Genomic DNA, 26662 nt, shown 5'->3' on the forward strand with positions numbered 1-26662 from the left:
ATTGCAAACAAAGGTTTCTGTACCAAATATTAAGTTCTGCTTTTCTGATGTATCAAATACTTATGTCATGCAATAAAATGCAAATTAATTACTTAAAAATCATACAATGTGATTTTCTGGATTTTTGTTTTAGATTCCGTCTCTCACAGTTGAAGTGCACCTGTGATAAAAATTACAGACCTCTACATGCTTTGTAAGTAGGAAAACCTGCAAAATCGGCAGTGTATCAAATACTTGTTCTCCCCACTGTATATATATTTACCCCCAAAAATATATGGGGGAATGGAAGCAACAATCTATCCCCAGCATTAAAGCTGATCCACCCCCTAAAAAACGATAAATAAACAAAAACTGTCTCTCATAATAGACTATGGCATAAAGATAGGAAAGATTGAGCTATTCATCGAACATCATTTAGCAAATGGATCATTATCAGTTCACACGCCAATCATTTGTCAGACTTTGGGCAATGTGACACAATAGCTATCATTTTAACAATGGAGTCATCATTCACGTCACAAAGCGTTACCAAAACTGGAGATTGGATATGATTTCCTTACAATGGCACGGAGACCATTGTAAGGAAGTAAAATAATAAACATGCAACTGTATGGTGATGTGGCAGCACCTAGCCTCCCTTTCTCTGTTCCGTCTTTTTATTCCGGGCACTTTTCTGTTCGGCTAGGCAGCCTGGACTTGAATTCAGGGTGGCCCTTACTGTTCTAGCTCACCGCTTTCCAGGGAATGCATGAATGAATATTGCATTGATCGCGAGGACTAAACTTGACAGGCAGGAAGAAAAATGTATCAAATAACACTTTGCTGTTGCACAGAACAACATTTATCGATCAGGGAATGAGCTCCTCTGACAACAGCCATTACGGAATACTTCTCCTAGTGTATCCGTGCTCTAATTTGCCATAATGGTTAAGTAATAACAGCCAGACATATGGTTTTAATGGGATGCACATCAGTGGTTGTTTCATGTGCGGTAATTGATGGTGAATATGTCTAGATCATGATGCGGCAGGGAAATTGAAAATACAGGAATCTATAGAAACTTTTTTATCTATAGAAACACAAAATGTAGGCTAGATTCTGAGAGCAGACAGAGTCAGAGAATGAGGTAAGAGACAGAGGGATAAAGAGTGAACAAGGCCAGCTTGGCACTATGACGCAGTCTGCTTCTTATCTGACGCCTACTCTCACTGGTTCTGTGGTCACACTGATGCTGGAGGAGAAAAGAGATGGATGAGGATACAAGCAGACAGCACTAGCCTACCTGCGCCCATCATAACACCTGAGACTACCAATACCCAGCTAAGCCCACTAGCCTAGTCCATCCTACAGAGCAGTACACCGGACAAGGAGGCTTCACTTCACAACTGCCATTTCAGGCAAATCCATTAATCCATCCAAATGGCACTTGCTAGCTCGGCTCTTTTCTCCATCTTGTCAAAAATAATCCTTTCCCAATGGTACCAAAGTGTCATGAGACAGAAAACTTAGTTTTTCTATTTTAAAATCCCAAAATCATAAAACGATCATTCGAAAAAACGTAATATTCCTTTGTTTACAAATGCAATAACAATACCAGGATGCTTTCCCTTGACCTGGGCTTGATGTGGAGTGAAAGATTCTGGCTCACATCTGTTCTCCCTCAGATTTAGCCTGTAGCTTTACAGAGCTTTAATAGCAGTGCTATGCTACGCAACCACAGCAAATGAAACCCCCTGGAATAACAGTGCAGATTAACCCAGAGTGAGATCAGCAGTGCCAGTGATGCGAGCTGTGGGCTCTGTATAGGCCAGCGCAATGTACATGGCCTGTGTTCATTGATACAACATCGTAGGACTAATTTAAGGCTTGAGCCATGCCACCAGGTGCTTCTACCACAGTAACTAGCATACCAGATCCTTGTCTATCATTAGGCCTAATGTGCTTACTCCTTTTCACTCTGGTAACAAATTTCAACAAAAGCACTGATCATTCTGCCTCACGGGTGGCGCAGTGGTCTAGGGCACTGCATCGCAGCGCTAGCTGCGCCACCAGAGACTCTGGGTTCGCGCCCAGGCTCTGTCGCAGCCGGCCGCGACCGGGAGGTCCGTGGGGCGATGCACAATTGGCCTAGCGTCGTCCGGGTTAGGGAGGGTTTGGCCGGTAGGGATATCCTTGTCTTATCGCGCACCAGCGACTCCTGTGGTGGGCCGGGCGCAGTGTGCGCTAATCAAGGGAGCCAGGTGCACGGTGTTTCCTCCGACACATTGGTGCGGCTGGCTTCCGGGTTGGAGGCGCGCTGTGTTAAGAAGCAGTGCGGCTTGGTTGGGTTGTGTTTCGGAGGACGCATGGCTTTCGACCTTCGTCTCTCCCGAGCCCGTACGGGAGTTGTAGCGATGAGACAAGATAGTAATTACTAACAATTGGATACCACGAAATTGGGGAGAAAAGGGGGTACATTTTTTTATTTTATTATTATAATAATAAAGTAATAAAAAAAGCACTGATCATTCAACATTAATGAACACCTCATATGAGCCTTAAATTATGTAGTGCATCTATCTATTGCAATGTGCACTCACTGCACTGTAAACCACCAGTCTTTCATACTTTGAATTTTCTTGGTATTTTGGACACAATTAATGAATAATGTGCATACTGAAAGTTCTGGAAGCACCAGTTGGCCTATTATGTAGGTTGTTGTCCTACATCTTAGTCATGTACCCTCCCAAAATCAGATTAAACAGCTCGGCTTTAAAACATTAATATGATACTTAACTATGAACCTATTACATAACAATTTAACCTGTCTTGAGCAATTCATCCAAGTACAATTTCTCAGTCTCACTCATCCAACCACTTTGAATGAAGATTAATGCTACATATAGCTGAGGTTTTCCCACAAGCTCAACAGAACTCAAAAAGTTAGCTAATACCTGTTGCTATAGTACAGCTCTCCTATCGCAACTCCTATAGGCGTAGTGGTGTGCTAGTCAAATGAAACTTTATTTGCCACATGCGCCGAATACAACAAGTGTAGACTTTACCGTGAAATGCTTACTTACAAGCCTTTAACCAACAGTGCAGTTCAAGAAGAAGACAATATTTACCTAGTAGGCTAAAATAAAAAGTAATAATAAAAAGTAACAATAACGAGGTTATATATACAGGGGTACAGGCTAGTTGAGGTAATCTGTACATGTAGGTGGGGGCGAAGTGACTATGCAGCATAGGTAACAAACAAACAGTGAGTAGCAACAGTGTACAAGGGGGGGGTCAATGTAAATTGTCCGGTGGCGATTTTTATGAGTTGTTCAGCAGTTTAATGGCTTGGGGGTAGAAGCTGTTGAGGAGCCTTTTGGTCCTAGACTTGGCTGACAATTTTATGGGCTTTCCTCTGACACTGCCTATTATATAGGTCCTGGATGGCAGGAAGCTTGGCCCGGTGATGTACTGGGCCGTTCGCACTCCCCTCTAGCGCCTTACAGTCAGATGCCGAGCAGTTGCCATACCAGGCGGTGATGCAACCGGTCAGGATGCTCTCGATGGTGCAGCTGTAGAACCTTTTGAGGATCTGGGGGCCGATGCCAAATCTTTTCAGTCTCCTGAGGGGGAAATGGTTTTGTCGTGCCCTCTTCACAACTGTCTTGACTATATTTGGACCATAATGATGTGGACACCAAGGAACTTGAAACTCTCGACCCGCTCCACTACAGCTCCGTCAATGTTAATGGGGGCCTGTTCGGCCCGTCTTTTCATGTAGTCTACGATCAGCTCTGTTGTCTTGCTCACATTGAGGGAGAGGTTGTTGTCCTGGCACCATACTGCCAGTTCTCTGACCTCCTCCCTATAGGCCGTCTCATCGTTGTCGGTGATCAGGCCTACCACTGTTGTGTCGTCAGAAAACGTAATGATGGTGTTGGAGCCGTGTTTGAACAGGGAATACAGGAGGGGACTAAGTACACAACCCTGAGGGGCCCCAGTGTTAAGGATCAGCGTGGCAGACGTGTTGTTGTCTACTCTTACCACCTGGGGGCAGCCAGTCAGGAAGTCCAGGATCCAGATGCAGAGGGAGGTATTCAGTCCCAGAGTCCTTAGCTTAGTGATGAGCTTCGTGGGCACTATGGTGTTGAACGCTGAGCTGTAGTCGATGACCAGCATTCTCACATAGCTGTTCCTTTTGTCCAGGTGAGAAAGGGCAGTGTTGAGTGCCATTGAGATTGCTTCATCTGTGGATCTGTTGGGGCGGTATGCGAATTGGAGTGGGTCTAGGGTGTCCGGGAGGATGCTGTTGATGTGAGCCATGACCAGCCTTTCAAATCACTTCATGGCTACCGACGTGAGTGCCACGGGGCGGCAACCATTCAGGCAGGTTACCTTTGCTTCCTTGGGCACAGGGACTATGGTGGTCTGCTTGAAACATGTAGGTATTACAGACTCAGTCAGGGAGAGGTTGAAAATATCAGTGAAGACCCTTGACAGTTGGTCCACGCATGCTTTGAGTACACGTCCTGGTAATCCGTCTGGCCCAGTGGCTTTGTGAATGTTGACCTGTTTAAAGGTTTTGTTCACATCGGCTACCGAGAGCATTATCAGACAGTCATCCAGAACAGATAGTGCTCTCGTGCATGCTTCAGTGTTGCTTGCCTCGAAGTGAGCATAATAGGCATTTAGCCTGTCTGGTAGGCTCGTGTCACTGGGCAGCTCTGGGTTTCCCTTTGTAGTCTGTAATAGTTTTCAAGCCCCGTCACATCCGACGAGCGTCAGAGCTGGTGTAGTAGGATTCAATCTTAATCCTGTATTGACACTTTGCTTGTTTGATGGTTCGTTTGAGGGCATAGCGGGATTCCTTATAAGCGTCCGGATTAGTCTCCCGCTCCTTGAAAGCGGCAGCTCTAGACTTTAGCTTGATGCAGATGTTGCCTGTAATCCATGGCTTCTGGTTGGGATATGTATTGACGTCATTGATGCACTTATTGATGAAGCCGATGACTGAGGTGGTGTATTCCTCAATGCCATTGGATGAATCCCGGAACATATTCCAGTCTGTTTTCTAACAATTGCTAGCAAAACAGTGGATCTGGGCCGTTCCAGTGAACGCATGATATCCTCCTCGTCGGACTCGTTAAAGGAAAAAGTTTCTTCCAGTCCGCAGTGAGAAATCGCTTTTCTGATGTCCAGAAGCTCTTTTCGGTCATAAGAGACGGTAGCAGCAACATTATGTACACAATAAGTTAAAAAATAAGTTACACAAAACACCAAAACAATAACAAAATTGCACAATTGGTTGGGAGAATGTAAAACGTCAGCCATGTTCTTCGGCGCCATCTTTTATTTTCTTAGTCCCATGATTTGTCAGACTTTCTGGTCAAAAGTAGTGCACTGCATAGATAATAGGGTGCCATTTGGGACATAACATCAGTGCTATGCCAGACAGCAGGGCCAGTGAAGAGTAGACTCATGCCTCTGGCTCCTGTTGACAGCCTGGTATCAGGATGGGTTTCATTATTTCCAGGCTTGCTGCCAGCACATCGCCTGCCTGCTACTCTTCCCTGGCTCAGTGTGCCACATTCTGTCATCAAGTAGCATGCCCACACCACACACTATCACAGTCACACACAACACAGCAGAGCTATGCACAGCTAGCCCCGGTCACGTTCGCTGATCTGAGACCACTCTTCTTGAACTGCACTGTTGGTTAAGGGCTTGTAAGTAAGAATTTCATGGTAAAGTCAACACTTGTTGTATTCGGCGCATGTGACAAATAAAGTTTGATTTGATTTTATAGACTCCTGACTAATAGGGAAGGGGGAGAGGCCTGAATAATACCTATAGAACCAGAGAAACAGTCTTCTCTACAGATCTTAGATTTCAATATGGATGAGTTCAGCTGCTCAGCACTCTAAATCAGCACTTCACCTATATCTGACCCCCACCAATGGTCTTAAAGTACACCAGTGCCAGGACAAGAAATGTCTCCAGAACTTTTGTTAGCCAGAGACAAACATCACCTGTTATTTTCTATTAGACCATATGTGAGATAGGCTACTCTGGCCAGCCTAATCTGTAAACCTAATCTTAAACTATTTGGTTTCCTCAGCTGCAGTATCTGTATCACCTGGCTGGTCAGGTTCAGAGGCATGTAGCAGGCAGACATTCATTATTCACACTGCTCAGCTCAGGCCCAAGCTGCTGATGAAAAAGTCATGAGGCTAGCCTTTTCATCTCCACTGTAGGACGAGCTGCTGCTTCACCAATATCAACAGGCTCATGCAGGAGTCAGCAGGACTCAAGATTGAACTAAATATTTACCATTTATCATAGACCTCTACACCAATCACTAATAACTGAGAGGAGATTTAAAACCAAGGCTTTATTTCACTACAACAGCTCAGGTTTAACACTTGAACTGCCTGGCCTTTCAGCCTAGAAGTACGCTGGTGATTCGCTGATCCACCTCTACGCAGAAAACACCATTCTGTATACATCTGGCCCTTCTTTGGACACTCTGTTAACAAACCTCCAAACGAGCTTCAATGCCATACAACACTCCTTCCGTGGCCTCCAACTGCTCTTAAATGCTAGTAAAACTAAGTGCATGCTCTTCAACCGATTGCTGCCCACACCTGCCCGCCCGACCAGCATCACTACTCTGGCCGGTTCTGACTTAGAATATGTGGACAACTACAAATACCTAGGTGTCTGTTTAGACTGTAAACTCTCCTTCCAGACTCACATTAAGCATCTCCAATCCAAAATTAAATCTAGAATCGGCTTCCTATTTCGCAACAAAGCCTCCTTCACTCATGCTGCCAAACATACCCTCGTAAAACTGACTATCCTACCGATCCTTGACTTCGCGATGTCATTTACAAAATAGCACCCCACACTCTACTCAGCAAACTGGATGTAGTCTATCACAGTGCCATCCGTTTTGTCACCAAAGCCCAGAATACTACCCACCACTGCGACCTGTATGGTCTCGTTGGCTGGTCCTCACAACATATTAGTCGCCAAAGTTTTTGCTAGGTAAAGCCCCACCGTATCTCAGCTCACTGGTCACCATAGCAACACCCACCCGTAGCACGCGCTCCAGCAGGTACTGGTACTCTAGGTACCCCCAAGGTACCTCCAGGTACTCCACTGGTCATCCCCAAAGCCAACACTTCCTTTGGCCGCCTTTCCTTCCAGTTCTCTGCTGCCAATGACTGAAACGAATTGCAAAAATCACTGAAGCCTTATATGTCCCTCTCTAACTTTAAGCATCAGCTGTCAGAGCAGCTTACCGATCACTGTACTTGTACACAGCCAATCTGTAAATAGCACACCCAACTACCTCATCCCCATATTGTTATTTATCCTCTTGCTCTTTTGCACCCCAGAATCTCTACTTGCACATCATCATCTGCACATCACTCCAGTGTTAACGCTAAATTGTAATTATTTCACCTCTATGGCCTATTTATTGCCTTACCTCCCAACTCGTCTACATTTGCACACACCGTACATAGATTTTCCTATTGTGTTATTGACTGTACGTTTGTTTATGTGTAACTCTGTGTTGTTGTCTTTGTCGCACTGCTTTGCTTTATCTTAGCCAGGTCGCAGTTGTAAATGAGAACTTGTTCTCAACTGGCCTACCTGGTTAAATAAAGGTGAAATAAAAACAATATACAAAAAACACGCTAGAGAACGTTGAGAACGTAACTGGACATCCCTTTTAGCATACTCATCAGATTCATATCAACCCGCAAGGTGCGCAAACACCTAGACTTGATAAATAGCGCATAAACAATTGTAAAGCATGAATTGCATGAATAAATATTGGTGAAAATATATGACCAAATATAACAATAAAAAAACGCAGGCCTAAAGTAAAAAAAGTAATTCGACACTTCCAGCCAATGCCACATTAACATTTTAAAAGTCTAATAAATACATTTCATATATGCTATCGGAAGAATAATAATTTGGTTGTGCTTTTAAAGGTCTTAGGTAACATTAGAAAACTAAAAAACAATTATTTCAAAGAACAAAATAGCATTTTCATTAGTTTGTTATTCTAGACTATAAGTAAGTCCATCACATAGAAGTCTATTATAATTTTGTTTTGGTAGGTCTAAAGAAACATTGCAGAAATAAGAAAAAGTATTTAAAAGAAAACAGAATGGCATATTTTACATGTATTATGTTACTAGTCTTTACTTAGTTGCCAGAGCAATGTTGCCACGCGAGTGGTCATGTGCTGAACGCATGGACAACACAAATATTCTTGGAAAAAGTGACATTTGAAAATAGAGCTGCACCTCTTGAATTGAGAGTTATTTGACAAAGGTAAGTTTCATAGAAACTGCAGAATATGTCTTTCTGATACTATATAGAAAGCAAAAAAATGTAGACGCATGTGACTCTGAAGATGCACCCATCTCTTCATTGTACAATTTGACAACTGATAATATTATCACTCAGACTATTGACAATAGTCTCTTGTCTATAGGCTAACTCTTATTATGCGTGAAATTAGTTTTGGTATAGTTTAGGTGTAGTTTCGATGGGCCGGCTACGCGGGCTGACTGGCATCGTTTGTTTCCCCTTGCTCGTCAACTTGGATAGTCAAGGACAAGTTTTGCATTATTCTAAAGGCCTAGTGCAGCACATAGCATGTTTTCGTTTCCCTTACAATAAATGTGATTAATAATATAGTTAAATAAATAAATCAGTACTGTAACAGCTTATTTTTAGCAAAGTAAAACATAAAAATAAAATTATATTAACCTGCTGTGCCCGGTCAAATTATTTGCCATAAACATGAGCGCCAACGCTGATAAATAGGCATAACACAAACTCATCATTACAATATTGTCTTTCTAAATTAAATCAACCTCTTCACCCTCCTTATCATTCAGTTAGGCCTAATGTTAATTAAATTGTGAAGTAATTATCACCCATTCATCCAGTAAGGAGAGAGAGACGCATTTTTTATTTTATTTTTTATTTCACCTTTATTTAACCAGGTAGGCTAGTTGAGAACAAGTTCTCATTTGCAACTGCGACCTGGCCAAGATAAAGCATAGCAGTGTGAACAGACAACACAGAGTTACACATGGAGTAAACAATAAACAAGTCAATAACATGGTAGAAAAAAGAGAATCTATATACAATGTGTGCAAAAGGCATGAGGTAGGCAATAAATCGAATAATTACAATTTAGCAGATTAACACTGGAGTGATAAATCATCAGATGATCATGTGCAAGAAGAGATACTGGTGTGCAAAAGAGCAGAAAAGTAAATAAATAAAAGCAGTATGGGGGGTGAGGTAGGTAAATTGGGTGGGTAGTTTACAGATGGACTATGTACAGCTGCAGCGATCGGTTAGCTGCTCGGATAGCAGATTTTTAAAGTTGTTGAGGGAGATAAAAGTCTCCAACTTCAGAGATTTTTGCAATTCGTTCCAGTCGCAGGCAGCAGAGAACTGGAAGGAAAGGCGTCCAAATGAGGTTTTAGCTTTAGGGATGATCAGTGAGATACACCTGCTGGAGCGCGTGCTGCGGGTGGGTGTAGCCATCGTGACCAGTGAACTGAGATAAGGCGGCACTTTACCTAGCATAGCCTTGTAGATGACCTGGAGCCAGTGGGTCTGACGACGAACATGTAGCGAGGGCCAGCCGACTAGGGCATACAGGTCGCAGTGGTGGGTCGTATAAGGTGCTTTAGTAACAAAACGAATGGCACTGTGATAAACTGCATCCAGTTTGCTGAGTAGAGTGTTGGAAGCTATTTTGTAGATGACATCGCCGAAGTCGAGGATCGGTAGGATAGTCAGTTTTACTAGGGTAAGTTTGGCGGCGTGAGTGAAGGAGGCTTTGTTGCGGAATAGAAAGCCGATTCTTGATTTGATTTTGGATTGGAGATGTTTGATATGAGTCTGGAAGGAGAGTTTGCAGTCTAGCCAGACACCTAGGTACTTATAGATGTCCACATATTCTAGGTCGGAACCGTCCAGGGTGGTGATGCTAGTCGGTGCAGGCAGGCAGCGAACGGTTGAAAAGCATGCATTTGGTTTTACTAGCGTTTAAGAGCAGTTGGAGGCCACGGAAGGAGTGTTGTATGGCATTGAAGCTCGTTTGGAGGTTAGATAGCACAGTGTCCAAGGAAGGGCCGAAAGTATATAGAATGGTGTCGTCTGCGTAGAGGTGGATCAGGGAATCGCCCGCAGCAAGAGCAACATCATTGATGTATACAGAGAAAAGAGTCGGCCCGAGAATTGAACCCTGTGGTACCCCCATAGAGACTGCCAGAGGACCGGACAACATGCCCTCCGATTTGACACACTGAACTCTGTCTGCAAAGTAGTTGGTGAACCAGGCAAGGCAGTCATTAGAAAAACCGAGGCTACTGAGTCTGCCGATAAGAATATGGTGATTGACAGAGTCGAAAGCCTTGGCCAGGTCGATGAAGACGGCTGCACAGTAATGTCTTTTATCGATGGCGGTTATGATGTCGTTTAGTACCTTGAGCGTGGCTGAGGTGCACCCGTGACCGGCTCGGAAACCGGATTGCACAGCGGAGAAGGTACGGTGGGATTCGAGATGGTCAGTGATCTGTTTGTTGACTTGGCTTTCGAAGACCGTAGATAGGCAGGGCAGGATGGATATAGGTCTGTAACAGTTTGGGTCCAGGGTGTCTCCCCCTTTGAAGAGGGGGATGACCGCGGCAGCTTTCCAATCCTTGGGGATCTCAGATGATACGAAGGAGAGGTTGAACAGGCTGGTAATAGGGGGTGCGACAATGGCGGCGGACAGTTTCAGAAATAGGGGGTCCAGATTGTCAAGCCCAGCTGATTTGTATGGGTCCAGGTTTTCCAGCTCTTTCAGAACATCTGCTATCTGGATTTGGGTAAAGGAGAAGCTGGGGAGGCTTGGGCGAGTAGCAGCGGGGGGGGCGGGGCTGTTGGCCAAGGTTGGAGTCGCCAGGAGGAAGGCATGGCCAGCCATTGAGAAATGCTTGTTGAAGTCTTCGATTATCACGGATTTATCGGTGGTGACCGTGTTACCTAGCCTCAGTGCAGTGGGCAGCTGGGAGGAGGTGCTCTTGTTCTCCATGGACTTTACAGTATCCCAGAACTTTTTGGAGTTAGAGCTACAGGATGCGAATTTCTGCTTGAAAAAGCTGGCCTTTGCTTTCCTGACTGACTGCGTGTATTGGTTCCTGACTTCCCTGAACAGTTGCATATCGCGGGGGCTCTTCGATGCTATTGCAGTTCGCCACAGGATGTTTTTGTGCTGGTCGAGGGCAGTCAGGTCTGGAGTGAACCAAGGGCTATATCTGTTCTTGGTTCTGCATTTTTTGAACGGAGCATGCTTGTCTAATATGGTGAGGAAGTAACATTTAAAGAATGACCAGGCATCCTCAACTGACGGGATGAGGTCAATATCCTTCCAGGGTACCCGGGCCAGGTCGATTAGAAAGGCCTGCTCGCAGAAGTGTTTTAGGGAGCGTTTGACAGTGATGAGGGGTGGTCGTTTGACCGCGGACCCGTGGCGGATACAGGCAATGAGGCAGTGATCGCTGAGATCTTGATTGAAGACAGCAGAGGTGTATTTGGAGGGCAGGTTGGTCAGGATAATGTCTATTAGGGTGCCCATGTTTACGGATTTAGGGTTGTACCTGGTGGGTTCCTTGATGATTTGTGTGAGATTGAGGGCATCAAGCTTGGATTGTAGGACTGCCGGGGTGTTAAGCATATCCCAGTTTAGGTCACCTAACAGAACAAACTCTGAAGCTAGATGGGGAGCGATCAATTCACAGATGGTGTCCAGGGCACAGCTGGGAGCTGAGGGGGGTCGGTAGCAGGCGGCAACAGTGAGAGACTTATTTCTGGAGAGATTAATTTTTAAAATTAGAAGTTCGAACTGTTTGGGCATAGACCTGGAAAGTATGACAGAACTTTGCAGGCTATCTCTGCAGTAGATTGCAACTCCTCCCCCTTTGGCAGTTCTATCTTGACGGAAAGTGTTATAGTTGGGTATGGAAATCTCAGAATTTTTGGTGGCCTTCCTAAGCCAGGATTCGGACACGGCAAGGACATCAGGATTGGCAGAGTGTGCTAAAGCGGTGAGTAAGGCAAACTTAGGGAGGAGGCTTCTGATGTTGACATGCATGAGGCCAAGGCTTTTTTGATCGCAGAAGTCAACAAATGAGGGTGACTGGGGACATGCAGGGCCTGGGTTTACCTCCACATCACCCGAGGAACAGAGGAGTAGTAGGATGAGGGTGCGGCTAAAGGCTATCAAAACTGGTCGCCTAGAGCGTTGGGGACAAAGAATAAAAGGAGCAGATTTATGGGCGTGGTAGAATAGATTCTGGGCATAATGTGCAGACAGGGGTATGGAGGGGCGCAGGTACAGCGGAGGCAAGCCCAGGCACTGGGTGATGATAAGAGAGGTTGTATCTCTGGACATGCTGGTCTCAATGGGTGAGGTCACCGCATGTGTGGGGGGTGGGACAAACGGGGGTATCAGAGGTACGGAGAGTGGAACTACAGGGTCCATTGCAAACCAAAACAATGATAATGAAAACTAGCCTGAACAACAGTATGCAAGGCATATTGATATTTGAGAGAGACATACAATAAGGCATAAAGTGATTGCAGGTCTTGATTGGGAGAGCTAGCTAAAACAACAGGTAAGATAACAGCAGCAATAACAGGGTGCTAGTCTAACACAGCAACAACAGGTAAAAATGGCGACGACTAGGCAGAGAGGGTCGGATTAACTACACACAGATCCTGAGTTAAAGCACAGAGCCGACAGATAAAACACAAATAAACAGAATGGAGTACCGTGAATTAATGGACAGTCAAGCATGCATCAGCTATGTAGCCAAGTGATCATAGTGTCCAGGGGGCAGCCGTAGATGGAGCAGAGGAGGCCTCCACTAAGCTAGCACGCGGCGTTTAAAGTTAGTAGCCCGGGGGGTGGTCTGCTCAGACGGAGGGGGTCTGCTCAGACGTGGTTGTGTCGACAGAGAATCCAAGCCAGATGGCGATGGCGAAAGAGAGGTTGTGAATTGTAGAATTGTGTTTGCTAACTGGTGCTAGCTTCGTGGCAGTGGCGCTAGCTCTTCAGCTAGCCGGCAGATGGGCCTAGCTCGAGGCTAGCTCAAGGCTAACTGGTGCTTGCTTCGGGACAGAGGTGTTAGCCAGTAGTAGCCACTCGGTTGCAGCTAGCTAGCTGTGATGATACGGTGTAATTGTCCAGAGCTTGCGTCAGGAATCCGGTGATGTGGTAGAGAAAAAGCAGTCCTATATGCTCTGGGTTGATATCGCGCTTGCAGCTAGCCGGCAGATGGGCCTAGCTCTAGCCGGCAGATGGGCCTAGCTCGAGGCTAGCTCAAGGCTAACTGGTGCTTGCTTCGGGACAGAGGTGTTAGCCAGTAGTAGCCACTCGGTTGCAGCTAGCTAGCTGTGATGATACGGTGTAATTGTCCAGAGCTTGCGTCAGGAATCCGGTGATGTGGTAGAGAAAAAGCAGTCCTATATGCTCTGGGTTGATATCGCGCTTGCAGCTAGCCGGCAGATGGGCCTAGCTCGAGGCTAGCTCAAGGCTAACTGGTGCTTGCTTCGGGACAGAGGTGTTAGCCAGTAGTAGCCACTCGGTTGCAGCTAGCTAGCTGTGATGATACGGTGTAATTGTCCAGAGCTTGCGTCAGGAATCCGGTGATGTGGTAGAGAAAAAGCAGTCCTATATGCTCTGGGTTGATATCGCGCTTGCAGACTGGCAGGTATTGGCCCGGTATTGAAGCTGGCTGTGTCTGAGTTGAGGGTGAAGACCGCAGCAGTGGCTAACTGACTACTAGCTAGTAGCTAGTTATCTGGCTAGCTTCTGCTTGGGGTTACGGTTCTAAAGTATAAAAAAATAGCAGGTCCGTACCACATTGGGTGAGGCGGAATGTAGGAATGTATATTCAGTTCCTAGATGGAAAGTGAAATTAAAATATATACGAAATGTATACGAAAAATACGAAGACTATTTACTATTTACTATTTACACGCGACAGGACAATACAGGACAATACAAACACACGTCCGACTGCTACGCCATCTTGGATTCGTATGAGCGCCTGGGTGGGTACCAACATTCTACAGTGCATTGTCTCGGCGTGTTAAGTTGGGAATAGGTGTGAGAAAACAGTTAAAAACATTTAGGAAAAGTTAGGGCAGGCTCAATACCTTTTGGTACAAAATCAAACGTCAATGTTTGTTGGCCTATAGTGGTTCTAGTGTTAAGACATGACTGATAGAGCTGACTGACTGAACTACAATAGATGTATTATAATAAGATCAGAAGCAAAGATCAGATAAGCAACGTTTTTAGTCTGAGCATAGAGGATTTATCTTTCATGGGGGAGATCTAGGCTATAAGCAGGTGTGAGGAGATCATGATAAAGCCTAGATTTGGCCACTGAAAGTATAAGGCCATGGCAGCTTGCACGTCATGATGTCATCCCACATCTGATCAGACCATAGGCGGAAATCCCAGGGGGGACGGGGGGGACACGACCCCCCCATCCTGGGAAAAATATGATTTGTCCCCCCCAATCTACCACTGTAAACATAACTATGTAATTTCAATAATATTAATAATACGCAATGAAAGCAGTTGTGCTGATTATAGACACTTAATAGCGCCTTTTTAAGTTTCAAAAGATTGCGACCACCCCGCCCTTTGCCTCACAATGGTTTGATCCACTGCCAGTTCTTTAGCTGGCAAGGTAATAGAGGGTTCGTATCTACTGTCTGAAAGGCACATGTACGTAACTGACGTGAGGTTAATCCAGTCAATCGCGCCATAGCAATGTTTACATTTTTATGTTGGCAGGGTTCACACACTAGCTGAATTTGCAGAGCTAGCGCGCAAACTAAAGCAAACATTAACTAACAAGCTAGCTAGTACCTATTCCATTAATGTGGCGTCGTCAAAGATGGAATCTTTGCTATCGTCAGTTTATTCCAAGATCAGCATGCAGCTGTAGTGCTTCAAAGTCCCTGTGATAAGGTTGGCGATAAACTGAAGTCCAAACTGAACAGAACTACACTCTCTTATACCATTGTCTTAAATATATTTAATGGTCTCGTTGCAAAAGCTAAATTGTCGCTAGTGAACTTTTTTACATTTATTTTATTTCACTTTTTTTTTTTTTGATTATGGCAAACACCACAGAAACGGAGTTGGTGCTCGCTAGCTTTACAAATTCAGCTATTGTTGGAAGCCAGCCAATATGAAACAAACTATATTAAAATTAGAAAAGGTTGTAGCATATGTTGTGTAAATGTGTGTGTGTGCAGCTAGACCAGCCAGCCAGCCAGGTAGAAAAATGGCAGAAAAAAGTAAAAAGACGGACATCAGAGTATTTTTCAGTACACCAAAACGCAAAGTAAGAACTCTAGTAGCCTAATATCTCAAAGACGAGTTGATAAAATGTTCATAAGAAAGAAGTGAAATGCTAATGGAATGTTTCACAATGATGTCATTAGGCAGAGCAGGCAACAGATGGCACACAGACAGCAGAGCTGGGGACAGATAGGCAGGGACAGACTGGCAGAGACAGGGAGTCTCAGGTAAGTTTGTTGAGTCTTTGTTTGGCAACATTATGAAAGGTTCTCAATTTTTTTTACTTGTAAAATAGGGACATAATTGGAAAATGCCATGGATACCCCCGCTCTCAACTTAAACTGATGACTAAACTAAGATTTGTTTATGGCAATGGTATTGCTGTTGTGATTAATTGTGTAGTTTTGGGTACCGGTAGTTAGGAGTACGGCAAACACCTTATTTCTTTTCTAGGAGACAGACTGAGTCTGTGAGGGTGGTGAAAGGGAAAGAGCCAGGGAGAGAGACTTCAGAGAACAATGTCACAGCCACGGCAGGACCAGGTGTCACCCTTGTTGCCAGCAGCACCAGTATAGGGGACAGTGGCACAGCATTGTCCAGTTACCTCAGTGATGGCACAAAACCATATCAGCCACACCCACAATTTTTGAACTGCAAACTCTTGCCAACAGAGTGTTGACGTTTCAAGAGGCTCCAAAGCACAGAATGAAATTCTGAACATCATGGCCAATACAATCATTCGAGGCATTGCAGCTGAGATTAGATCTCTTCCGATTGTACAATTTTCATTAATTGTTGATGGTACTCAAGATGTCTCTGGTGCTGAACAGGAGAGTGTCTTTTTGCATTATGTTGACCATGACCTTGTCCCTCACGAGGAGTTTATTGGGCTATACAGGGTGTCGGAGACAACAGGCGAGGGCATTGCGAAAGTGGCAACTGAAGTGTTGAGGCTCAATTTGCCCATGTCTGGCTTACGTGGGCAGAGTTACGATGGTGCCTCAAACATGGCAGGAAAATACACAGGTGCACAGGCAATTGTGAGAAGGCAGCAGCCATTAGCCCTCTATGTCCATTGTGGAGCACACTGTGTAAATCTGATTACACAGGCTGGCTGCTCAGCCTCCCCACTGATCCGGGATTCCCTTTCTTGGGTCCATCAGTTAGGTGTCCTCTATGACCAGTCAGGAAAGTTTAAGAGCATGTTTGAATCAATTGCCACGTCCAAAGAAACACATCTGCCCACCCGGAAACCCCTATGTCCAACAAGGTGGACTGTGCGGAATACTGCTATTAGAGCTGTGCTAGGACAGTATGAGCGGGTACTAAGCAGCCTAGAGGAGAGTAGTTTTTAGTACATGACAGTACACGACAGTACACTTACAAATTATTTATTTCATGTTATTTTATTTAAAATTGCATACTTTGTGCGACATACTTGTCCATAGCTGCTGTTTGAAGAGTTGAGACACTGACTGAAGGATATTTTGTTTGATTTATTTGGGTTTTTCATTGAAGTAGTTATTTTGCTTTTAGAACTGTACTTATTTTAAGCTTTTTGTTCTTGTAAAGATATTGTAGTAGACTCTGGCCAGTGGCACATTTAATGACTATATAAATGTATCAGAAAAAGTCAAATTAAAAGGTCAATTCAATACGGAGACTAACTTTGTGATGGTTCTCAATGGAGATTATTTTAGATGAGATCACACCATGTTCATTGTATTTATGAAAACTACACCCATACAGTGTACAGTACCATTGCTACCTACTGGCCTTTCTTGATATTGCTAGTTGTAAGTACGAATACCTGCATACATACTGGACTGGTAAGGAGCACTGCTATAACTATTATTAGTAGTAGTATTATAATGATTTAAACATTTGAACAAGTTGGTTAAACCCTTCAGTTAACTACTGTACCTATCAATTATTCAGTTGTAGGAATTATGGTTCCTCAATATACATTTAACATATTACAACGTAGGCTATGTGTTACAGCACTACTTTTGGTGTCCCCCTCAGGAATTGCTCTTGAGAAAATGTAATGTAATTGTCCCCTCCAAGGTTGATATCAGATTTTCGCCCCTGGATCAGACATCAACTTTGTCCAGGAAGATTCACCATGGCAGCACAGGTTAGCTGCTTTAGTGCTTGAACATTTAGGGGATAACATCTTATGGGATTTGACCTCGGGTTTTTACGAGTTCCCAGTTGTCTTGAAAGCACCATCACCATTGAAGGAGGTTGGGAAGAATGTGTGGATGCTCTGATGTAACGTTAGCTGCTACCTTATTAGCTCGGGCTATGTGTTATCTCGCTAGCTTGTCAGCTGAATCCAACAATCTGAAAATGACAGTGTGTTTAGGTATCGAATCATCTTTAACACAGGTATGGATTGGCAGGCTGTTTGCACAAGCTAGTTAGCGTTACAGTAACGTTAGCTAGCAAACAACATCTGACAACTCAGCTGACCTGGCTACTAGCTAACGTTAGCTGGATGGCTAGTTAGAAAACTACATTACCGTGCTGCAAATACGCCTTATATCAGCTATAACACATTGTTAATATTATTGGCTATTATTATTCGACAGCCAGCAAAAATGTGACACAGTACAGCTACCGTTAGCACTTCACCAAAGCTACATTCCTATGATAGTTAGCTAATTTAGGTAAGGTAACATTATTAGCTGTCTTGCTAGCCTGTCTCGCCTACCAGAAACGCTCATTCTTCACTCGCTATTCCGTGTGTAAATAGCATTTTCGAACAATTTAAACCGCAACGGTCAAGTGCAGAATACCGTCAGACAAATAATTGACTCGTTTCTTATATTTTTTTACACACATAAAAGAAGTACCTGCCACCTCCCCCAGATCCTGGCCGTAACGCCATCTTGATAACAGTGGTCTGTGACAAACAAAATCGTCGGCAGTGACGGTGTGTGACGGATCTTCCGGGTCACCGTTTTTTCTTCTCCACAAGATGTCGCTGTTGTAATTCTGTCAAACTCAAAATGTTTAGCCTTGCATCCATGGAACATGATGCCAAGGCTCTTGGCAGGTTTACAGTAAGTATGTCAATTGTGTACCTGTCTTCATTATATGGAGAAGATGCTTCTCATATCATGAAAGGTCTTGTAGAAACAATTCAAATCACGAGACAAACCTTTTCAAATAGTCCCGCATTTCTCAGTTATTTTAGATTTGAGATAAATTAATTTCACTAAGTCACTGTTGATGATTAATTGTCCTAGGTCTGTACTGTATCACTGACATTATAACCCTATCCTGGGCTGGATTGGATTAAACCTGCCTCTGCAAGGTTTGCAATATGTGTGTTTTACATAAATACTGTCAGTTCAACACATGCATCAATCATGGTGTTTTTTCAGTCGCTCAAACACTGATTTTATTTGATTACATGGGAAAGTTCTCTTCATGGGTAGGCCTACTGCAATATGAGTTCAATTGACTTGACCCCTCAGTCTTACTAATTGATAAGATTACATTTCCCTAATACAGATGTAGGATCTTCATTTGATCAACCTGTTGCAGGAGAACTTTCCTGCCATGGAGGACATTTTAAACATTTAGTGTATTTGAGGTTTAAAAAGGCTTCTGAAGTTTGTAATTTCCACTTTGACATTTCATACTTTATTTTCCCTTACGAAATGTTTTATCAACCCCTACAAAAAATGTTCATTAAATATAATCCACATAATAATGAACATTTCCTGTTGCTGCATTATTATTTTTTTGATGTAGCAAACTGGCTCAAATTAATATCCTACATCTGTATAACTGTTATCAGCATGTCAAATAAACAGATATTCTTTACAGGTTGTTGTATTTCATGGCACCTGCATTTGTCCCATGAAGGATTTGTCTAACATTTATACAGGATGAATGAGGTATTGAGGCTATTTTGTGGCCCCTCACATAAATGTTTTCAGCAAGCATCTTCATTGTTGCACCAGGTAGAGTTACAAGTTGTTGTGAAAGATTTACAGTTTAATGAGGGTAGGGTGAGACATAGGATGACAGGCCCCTCTACTATCCATCACCCGGTCTGCCTCACACCCAGCCTCTGCCCCGGATCTATTCACTTATGAACATTTTTGAACATCTTGGCATAGTTCTGTTATAATCTCCACCCGGCACAGCCAGAAGAGGACTGGCCACCCCTCATAGCCTGGTTCCTCTCTAGGTTTCTTCCTAGGTTTTGGCCTTTCTAGGGAGTTTTTCCTAGCCACCGTGCTTCTACACCTGCATTACTAGCTGTTTGGGGTTTTAGGCTGGGTTTCTGTACAGCACTTCGAGATATTAGCTGATGTACGAAGGGCTATATAAAATAAAATTGATTGATTGATTGATTGATTCAATAGACACGTTCACAGTCATATCCACAACAGAAAGAGCAAAGCCACCAGCTAGTATTGACTGCATTTATATCATTTTTACTCTGAATGCATCTGATACTTTCAGTAGTTCACAGTTCAGGGTAGATCCTGATTGTGTAGAATAATACCCAAATATGCAAAGAAAGATATTGCATATTTATACCTTTGTGTGTACCAGTGTGCATCCACATTGGTATACTGTACTTTCTGACAGAAACTACCATTGCCAGGATACAAATTTCTACAGGTAAATGACTGCACTACAAATATAAACAAATGACTTATCCCCTCAGTCCACATTGAATCCATATTAGTACACTGACACATGGCTAATGACACAAATTTAACTGATACTTGGTGCAATACATTCTTTGAAATAAAATACTAACTACTCTTTACTAAACTCTCATTACAGATACACTTATTAGCAGTTGTCCTATCCTGTGATTTGTTTTATTGTGAAGTGCTGATTTATACAATATCTTTTGAAGTAATTTAACTTTGTTTGCTACTTTTTGCTCCTTGTGAATCTCCTCAGCAGCTCCTCATCAGTCTCCTCAGTCCCTCCTACACAGCTCTTTGAATCCATTCACAGGCCTTGAAGAGAGCATGGGTCTCCTACCCTGCTGGGAGCACAGAGTTTAGCTGGAGGCCAGCAGAGTCAGGCAGGTCCCCCTACTGTGGAGCTGCCTAGGCAGGCTGTGGGCAGGCAGACCCAAAGAAGTAGCCCTGTGAGAGAGGTGGAAATTAACCAAGGCCCACTCTGGGCATCCCACCATTCTCCATAAATCATTAACCTCTTCAGCACCAGGCCAGTGACAGCATCAGCATGACAACTGCAATCTGTCAGGATCCTTCTGTACTGTATATGATCTGTCTCTGACAGGAGAAGACAAGATGAGACACATCTCATTTACTATCCATTTAGGAACAATGGGCCAAAAATAGCCCTCATTCTTATTCTGCCTTATTCCTCTGATGGCCTGCTAGTAAGATTGATTCCCTCAGGCTGTGAAAGGACTCCCTATTCGACTCATGTATCCTTTAACAATGTAATGTATCACATCTGATGGTTTATGGCCTACTGGATAAGATAATTTGTTGATATTTGTAGGGCAGTAATTTACTTGGAGCAATTTGTATCCTGGGAATGGTTGTTTCTGTCAGAAAGTTTAGTATAAGCTACTGTGACAATAACTCTCAGAAGTATAGCACTTACGTAGCTCTATTGACTGTTTGTTTCTCCACTTCAGTTGTGTTGTCTCCTGTGTTTATGATACACAACTGTCAGGCTCTCAACTAAACTATGGCTTGTAATAGATAGACCATCTTCCAGGAGGATTTGTCCCACTTTTTCCATGTTAATTGATCCCTTTGTGTTGACCTGGACAACTACTTTTTCATTCAGTATGGCATAAGGGGTTATATACTTGCGCGCTGAAGGCAATAAAGTAATTCCACAACAATGACTGAGCAGGTTACATCTACTTACAGTACTAGACATTTTTACTTGACATAGGAATTTCTGTCAGGTTAATTGCTAAGAAAAATTACTGCATATTAATTATATGCCGAGGAAAAAAGGGGATAAAATGGTTTAAAAATAGCACAAAAGCAAAAGAGTTTTCATATGTAATCTGAACCTACAACAACAAAGAATTGCATTGAAATGCGTCTGTAAGAAAGAACCAAAGGCCTCCTATACTGTCTATACTTGTCAAACTGCATCACTGTAGGTGGTAGTGAGGGCGATGTACGGTGAAGGGCTGTGATTGTTCTAATTCAGGCCTGTCTGAGAACAGAAGCACAACAGAGGAGCTCTCTCTCTCAGTCAGATCAAGGGCCTTGATGGAAGACGCCTCCATCAAAGCTGCTGTATACATGTGTATGTATTTCTCCATGGAGGGCCGGCCGGTGGGCCTGAACTCCGTTCGCTGTGGCCAATTAGCCCTGGTGGAGAGTGGCCTCCTGACCCATGACCCCTGCTGGGCAGTCTTATCCATTAACCTCTTGGGCCCCAGCTGGAGTTGATGTAGTACCCATTCTTTTGGGACTGCTAAACACACGGCCACATTCGCCCTGCCGCTTCCACTTTCCGTCCTTTTGTCCAATCCCTCTGTTCGCCACGTGTCCATCTCGCTCCTTGCGTTGACCTCTGGGTCCCCACTGGAAATTAAGATTCACTCCTCTCTCTTGGCAATACACCAGTGAACAAATGTAAACTCTCCGGGTGGTGAAACCTATCCTTACATGTTCTACTCTCTTATTACAATTTAGCCATGTTGTAATTGGTATCTGCATGGCTTTTCTCTTTCCGGCTTAACTTTCTCCTCTACCTCCCTTTATCACCAACTCTACATCTTCCTTTTTCTGTCTTCTTTCTTTTTCACATTGTAGTCAATGACATGAATGATGACAACACCATGTCGGTGATTAACTTGAGCTCTCTCGCTAGAGATTCCATAACAGAGACCGAGTGGATGACAAATGGGGACAGAAGTCGGGGAAGAGACTGTAGGTCAATTTGTTTAACAATGGTTGATGGATCAACATCACACCAAATACTATTGAAATAAAAACAATGACGTAAGACTAAAATAAATGCACAAGTAGAATCACTAGATTCTATGTTCAGATATTACAAGCTGCCTAGCATTTAGATTGCCCACCAATTTTAGTTAGGATATAATATTTAAAGATAGACAGTCAAATATTTCCTCTCACAGAGCCAAAATGCAAACATTGCCAAAATGATGCAATAAAACACACAATGACAATGTACAACATTACATATTCAGTCCAATGCTATTGTCAATATGTGCTCACATGAGCAAAGCATAATCTGTGATTTCAATTGTAAATCAGATGAGCCCCAGAAAAATGTAACTATTTATTGAATTATAATTTTATTGAAATAGTTGTGTTAGCCAATAGGCTATTGGGTGACTTTAGTGCTGTATAATATAGCATTGTAAACTGCCTTTTCCAAAAGGATGCAAATGAGTATAGTTCTCTTTCTTCTATAACCTGTGTTTCTTTCAGTGAAAAGTAGTAAAAGAGCAGTAGTCAGATCTTTAGTGGCTCCCTGGGCCTAAAATCAAAGGGCTCATTGATAACCAAACAAAGCAACATCATTGGATTACAAGGGTTTCCCCAGCATGACTCTTGCTCTTAGAACTATGGAGGACAGTCTCTTTCAGGGTCTTTCAGTTCTCTTTAAACTCAGGATAGAATAGCTCAGACAGAGTATTACTAGAGTAATTTTCCGTCACATTACATGAACTCTTACAAGAAATATCCAATTACCCTCCTGTATATTGCTGTCCCTCATTGTGTATTCAGGTTTTCTTGGACAGGACACAATAAATTACATTGTAACACTTCGTAAAATAACATGCTCACTGACTCACAGATTAATTTATCAAAGTTGTCCCCTTCCAGAGAACAAAAAAACATGGGGGCTAATCTTGAACGTTGCTTTTTGTATGGCTGAGATGAGATCCTGTCATAAACAAATAATATGCAAAGCACTCACTGGTGTCAGTGGGGGAGAGCCGACCTTGAGAGTTGGACACTATAAACTGGATGAATGCTATACTAAAACCATACCATATTACTCCACAGAGGATGCAGTTTAAGTTCAGACTTGAGACACTATATGTTTGCTGTAGTTTTGAGAGAATGGTGTAGTGTTGTACAGGTGAATTAGTTTTGAGAGAATGGTGTAGTGTTGTACAGGTGAATTAGTTTTGAGAGAATGGTGTAGTGTTGTACAGGTGAATTAGTTTTGAGAGAATGGTGTAGTGTTGTACAGGTGAATTAGTTTTGAGAGAATGGTGTAGTGTTGTACAGGTGAATTAGTTTTGAGAGAATGGTGTAGTGTTGTACAGGTGAATTAGTTTTGAGAGAATGGTGTAGTGTTGTACAGGTGAATTCGTTTTGAGAGAATGGTGTAGTGTTGTACAGGTGAATTAGTTTTGAGAGAATGGTGTAGTGTTGTACAGGTGAATTAGTTTTGAGAGAATGGTGTAGTGTTGTACAGGTGAATTAGTTTTGAGAGAATGGTGTAGTGTTGTACAGGTGAATTAGTTTTGAGAGAATGGTGTAGTGTTGTACAGGTGAATTAGTTTTGAGAGAATGGTGTAGTGTTGTACAGGTGAATTAGTTTTGAGAGAATGGTGTAGTGTTGTACAGGTGAATTAGTTTTGAGAGAATGATGTAGTGTTGTACAGGTGAATTAGTTTTGAGAGAATGGTGTAGTGTTGTACAGGTGAATTAGTTTTGAGAGAATGGTGTAGTGTTGTACAGGTGAATTAGTTTTGAGAGAATGGTGTAGTGTTGTACAGGTGAATTAGTTTTGAGAGAATGATGTAGTGTTGTACAGGTGAATTAGTTTTGAGAGAATGGTGTAGTGTTGTACAGGTGAATTAGTTTTGAGAGAATGATGTAGTGTTGTACAGGTGAATTAGTTTTGAGAGAATGGTGTAGTGTTGTACAGGTGAATTAGTTTTGAGAGAATGATGTAGTGTTGTACAGGTGAATTAGTTTTGAGAGAATGGTGTAGTGTTGTACAGGTGAATTAGTTTTGTCTAACTCTGACTCCCACTATAACTGTTTTCAAAACAGTTTCTACATATGAATATTTCCATCCTCCCCATGTGTCATCCTCCCCATTTTCAACTTTTGTAATAAAGTTTGCATGAAGGAAAGACCCTTGTGTATTCAAGCAAAGAAACGATAAACTAACCTGTTAATGATTCACTCATTTGAAGTGCAATACATTTCCAAATAATTTCTTTCTCAACCATAGCAAGTAAAATGTATTATTACTTTGATAAGGAAATAGTGTATACCAATTGGTTTTATATTTGTAAGTATAATCAAGTAACGATCAAGTTATCAGGGGCCTTGTTTTTTTTTTTAATGGCTCAATTACAAGCAAATCTGTACTGCACATATGAACGTTTTTGGAATGAGGCCCCCTGGAATGTCAGGATATTACAGTATGTGCAAGTCAAACGTTTTCACATTCAAATACACACACAAATTGCTCAACAGCAGTCAGGTCCTCATTCATTCGCCCATCATAAAACAGCTGAACTCTTACCTGGAGACCTGAAGGCAATAAAGGATCTATAAATAATCATACATTTTCTTCAAAATATCCACATACAGTAGAAGTCGGAACTTTACACACACACACTTAGGTTGGAGTCATTAAAACTTGTTTTTCAACCACCACAAATTTCTTGTTAACAAACTATAGTTTTGGCAAGTCGGTTAGGACATCTACTTTGTGCATGACACAAGTCATTTTTCCAACAATTGTTTACAGACAGATTATTTCACTTATAATTCATTGTATCACAATTTCAGGGATTAGAAGTTTACATACACTTAGTTGACTGTGCGAAACGTGCAAATCAATCCCAGAGCAACAGCAAAGGACCTTGTGAAGATGCTGGAGGAAATAGGTACAAAAGTATCTATATCCACAGTAAAACGAGTCCTATATCGACATAACCTGAGAGGCCGCTCAGCAAGGAAAAAGCCACTGCTCCAAAACTGCCATAAAAAAACAGACTACGGTTTGCAACTGCACATGGGGACAAAGATCGTGCTTTTTGGAGAAATGTCCTCTGGTCTGATGAAACAAAAATAGAACTGTTTGGCCATAATCACCATCGTTATGTTTGGAGGAAAAAGGGGGAGGCTTGCAAGCCGAAGAACACCATCCTAACCGTGAAGCACGGGGGTGGCAGCATCATGTTGTGGGGGTGCTTTGCTGCAGGAGGGACTGGTGCACTTCACAAAATAGATGGCATCATGAGAGGAAAATTATGTGGATATATTGAAGCAACATCTCAAGACATCAGTCAGGAAGTTAAAGCTTGGTCGCAAATGGGTCTTCCAAATGGACAATGACCCCAAGAATACTCCCAAAGTTGTGGCAAAATGGCTTAAGGACAACAAAGTCAAGGTATTGGAGTGGCCATCACAAAGCCCTGACCTCAATCGTATAGAACATTTGTGAGCAGCACTGAAAGTGTGTGCGAGCAAGGAGGCCTACAAACCTGACTCAGTTACACCAGCTCTGTCAGGAGGAATGGGCCAAAACTCACCCAAGTTATTGTGGGAAGCTTGTGGAAGGCTACCCAAAACGTTTGACCCAAGTTAAACAATTTAAAGGCATTGCTACCAAATACTAATTGAGTGTATGTGTAACGGCTAGCTAGTTAGCGGTGGTGCACGCTAGTAGCCTTTTAATCGGTTACGTCACTTGCTCTGAAACCTTGAAGTAGTGGTTCCCCTTGCTCTGCAAGGGCCGCGGCTTTTGTGGAGCGATGGGTAACGACGCTTCGTGGGTGTCAGTTGTTGATGTATGCAGAGGGTCCCTGGTTCGCGCGAGGGGACGGACGTAAAGTTATACTGTTACATATGTAAACTTCTGACCCACTGGGAATGTGAAAGAAAAAAAAGCTGAAATAAATCATTCTCTCTACTATTATTCTGACATTTCACATTCTTAAAATAAAGTGGTGATCCTAACTGAACTAAGACAGGGAATTTTTACTAGGATTCCGACTTCAACTGTATATACCCATCACCCCTCCACTGTCCTCTTCTGTAGACAGCATAGGTCATCAATTGATATGAGACTAAATGTATACTTATGACTTAGCAGCAGAGGAAGGTCAGAGGCAGAGCTATAGAGATATACTGTATAGTTCTGGACAGAGACACCCAAGAGGGCCCTGGGCAGCCTCTCACATAGCCTCTCACATGGCCTCTCACATGGCCTCTCACATGGCCTCTCACATGGCCTCTCACATAGCCTCTCACATGGCCTCTCACATGGCCTCTCACATGG

The 26662-nt window shown here is 43.0% G+C and overlaps 1 protein-coding gene across 11 annotated transcripts in view; it reads right to left on the reverse strand.

The window, feature by feature from the left end:
* Positions 1-18311, reverse strand: part of LOC139548039 (synergin gamma-like) — a 55570-nt gene extending 37259 nt beyond the window's left edge. For all 11 annotated transcript variants that reach the window (XM_071357342.1, XM_071357340.1, XM_071357339.1 and 8 more), the window contains exon 1: positions 18250-18311. In XM_071357342.1, the coding sequence (XP_071213443.1) occupies positions 18250-18284 (35 nt within the window). In that variant the 5' untranslated portion in view covers positions 18285-18311. The remainder of the gene's footprint in view (positions 1-18249) is intronic.
* Between the last annotated feature and the right edge of the window lie 8351 nt (positions 18312-26662).

The sequence above is a fragment of the Salvelinus alpinus genome, chromosome 21 (assembly GCF_045679555.1).
Source record: "Salvelinus alpinus chromosome 21, SLU_Salpinus.1, whole genome shotgun sequence".
Taxonomy (NCBI): domain Eukaryota; kingdom Metazoa; phylum Chordata; class Actinopteri; order Salmoniformes; family Salmonidae; genus Salvelinus; species Salvelinus alpinus.